The sequence below is a fragment of the Seriola lalandi genome, unplaced genomic scaffold (assembly GCF_002814215.2).
Source record: "Seriola lalandi dorsalis isolate HSWRI2012SDOR001 ecotype SW California unplaced genomic scaffold, Sedor1 jcf7180002001518, whole genome shotgun sequence".
NCBI classification, from domain to species: Eukaryota; Metazoa; Chordata; class Actinopteri; order Carangiformes; family Carangidae; genus Seriola; species Seriola lalandi.
Window position 1 is genome coordinate 1 of NW_019472177.1, and position 1,766 is coordinate 1,766.

At 42.1% G+C, this 1,766-nt stretch overlaps 1 protein-coding gene across 1 annotated transcript; it reads left to right on the forward strand.

The window, feature by feature from the left end:
* Nucleotides 1–120: 120 nt before the first annotated feature.
* Nucleotides 121–1,743, forward strand: LOC111664362 (histone PARylation factor 1-like; the record flags this gene model as incomplete). Its single annotated transcript, XM_023418923.2, has 4 exons — nucleotides 121–308; nucleotides 865–1,051; nucleotides 1,266–1,364; nucleotides 1,559–1,743. Coding segments are annotated over exons 1-4 (559 nt in total), but the record flags the coding sequence as incomplete, so codon positions are not given.
* Between the last annotated feature and the right edge of the window lie 23 nt (nucleotides 1,744–1,766).

Sequence of the window (1,766 nt, forward strand, 5' to 3'; positions counted from 1 at the left end):
ATTTTGGAAACAACTGCCAGTCAGTTTATTTCGTTGTCGCTTGTGCTAAAATGTGTTAGTTATAGCTTGGTGTACTGTATAGACAGTATAACATACTTGTCTCTCCTACAATACATTTCTTTAGGAGTCAGGTACAGGCAATAGGGATTCGAAGAAAACCCGTACTGATGAATCCAAAGCTGTGCCATTGTCAAAGGTGGATTCAGAGCAACGGGATGAGATGGTGCAACTGTACAAGCTTCAAATGCCAGAGGACCTGTACCACTTCTGGGATTTCTGCAAGGAGCTTTGTCCTGACAACCCCCGTGGTACGCTGTTCTACACTAACACCATATCTTTTTACAATAACACTGATAGGGCAGAAGGTGCATCTGACATTTAATCAATTCTTCTGTATGTAGACATAGAGGAAACAGGATGGAGCCACTGGGATTAGTGATGCTTAGCCAATGGAAAGTCTGGATGGATGGGCTGGATGCACAAATACACAGTACCAGCCCAACATCTGAGATAACTCTTTACACAAGTCTGTCTGTTTGATGTTGCCTTTATATTTGCCAGTTTAGCATGAAGAAGCAGTTTCATGCTCATCATCACCACCAAACATTTGAGATGCAAGGACAATAAAATTATGGAAGCTTTCCAGTTTAATTATCATTATAGTTATTTGTTAATTATCTTTCCAAAGTTGTGATGTTCTGCGTTGTTCAGGAAGATGACGGCCCTGAACGTGGTCAACATAAGCAGACTGTCTCCTTGTTTTCTTAGACCATTTGCTTGAGCTTTCTTAGGTTTTGCATCCGTTTGTCAGTATGTCTGCATGTCGTATCAATGTATTCTTTTTATGAATGTTAATCTCTATAGGTGCACTGACAGACGCACTGGGTTTGCAGCTGGTTGGTCCCTTTGACATTCTGGCTGGAGCTCACAAAAAGTCAAAGAATCCTCAGCCTAATTTCCATCTTCACTGGAGGTATATTTATGACCCACCAGAGTTTCAGACCATACTTCAGGGGAGTGAGAACAGCCAGCATCACATTGGCTATTACAGGTATAGCACACAATGAAGTATTCGATCTGTGCTGAGTCAGTATAAGTGCTATTATTCCAATGTTACAGCTTGCACCAGACTTAGCCTACTAACAGGTACTGTACCAGCTACAGTGAGAGAACACAGTCTGGCTAGTGAGGGGATGTTTATATGGAAACATGAGTTGTTCTGATTTATTTTTACTGGATTTGATTTTTCCCTAAAAATCCACCAGAGATACTCCAGACTCCTTCCCTTCGTTTGTCGGGGAAAATGAAGCCAAGAAGGGCTGCACTATAACACAGATGGGGGACAACTTGTTTGCTGCTGTCCTGTGAGTACTAACTACCACATATTCACCACATAGGATAATATGATATATGATCATCTGCCTTATTGCGTGTGTGCATCTTCACATGTGTGGGAGCAGAGGAGCATATTGAATTAGATGTTTTTTCCTCATTATCTTCCCCCTTCCATGTGTGTCTTCTTACCTACTGTTGATCTCTTTGTTCCCTCCTCGGTCAGCCTGTGTCTGTTGAGGAAGAGGAAAGAGAGGGGCAGCAAGAAAGCAGGGGGAGAAGCTTCAGAAAGCTTGGAGGCAAAACTGAGAGAGAGGGCTGAGACTCTGGGTTTGTGTCTAGAGCAGAAGACCAAAGGCATGAAGCAGAGGGACAAGAAGGTAGCTTACACAATGGAGAAAACTATTTTATTTACCCACATTATATTGATTTTA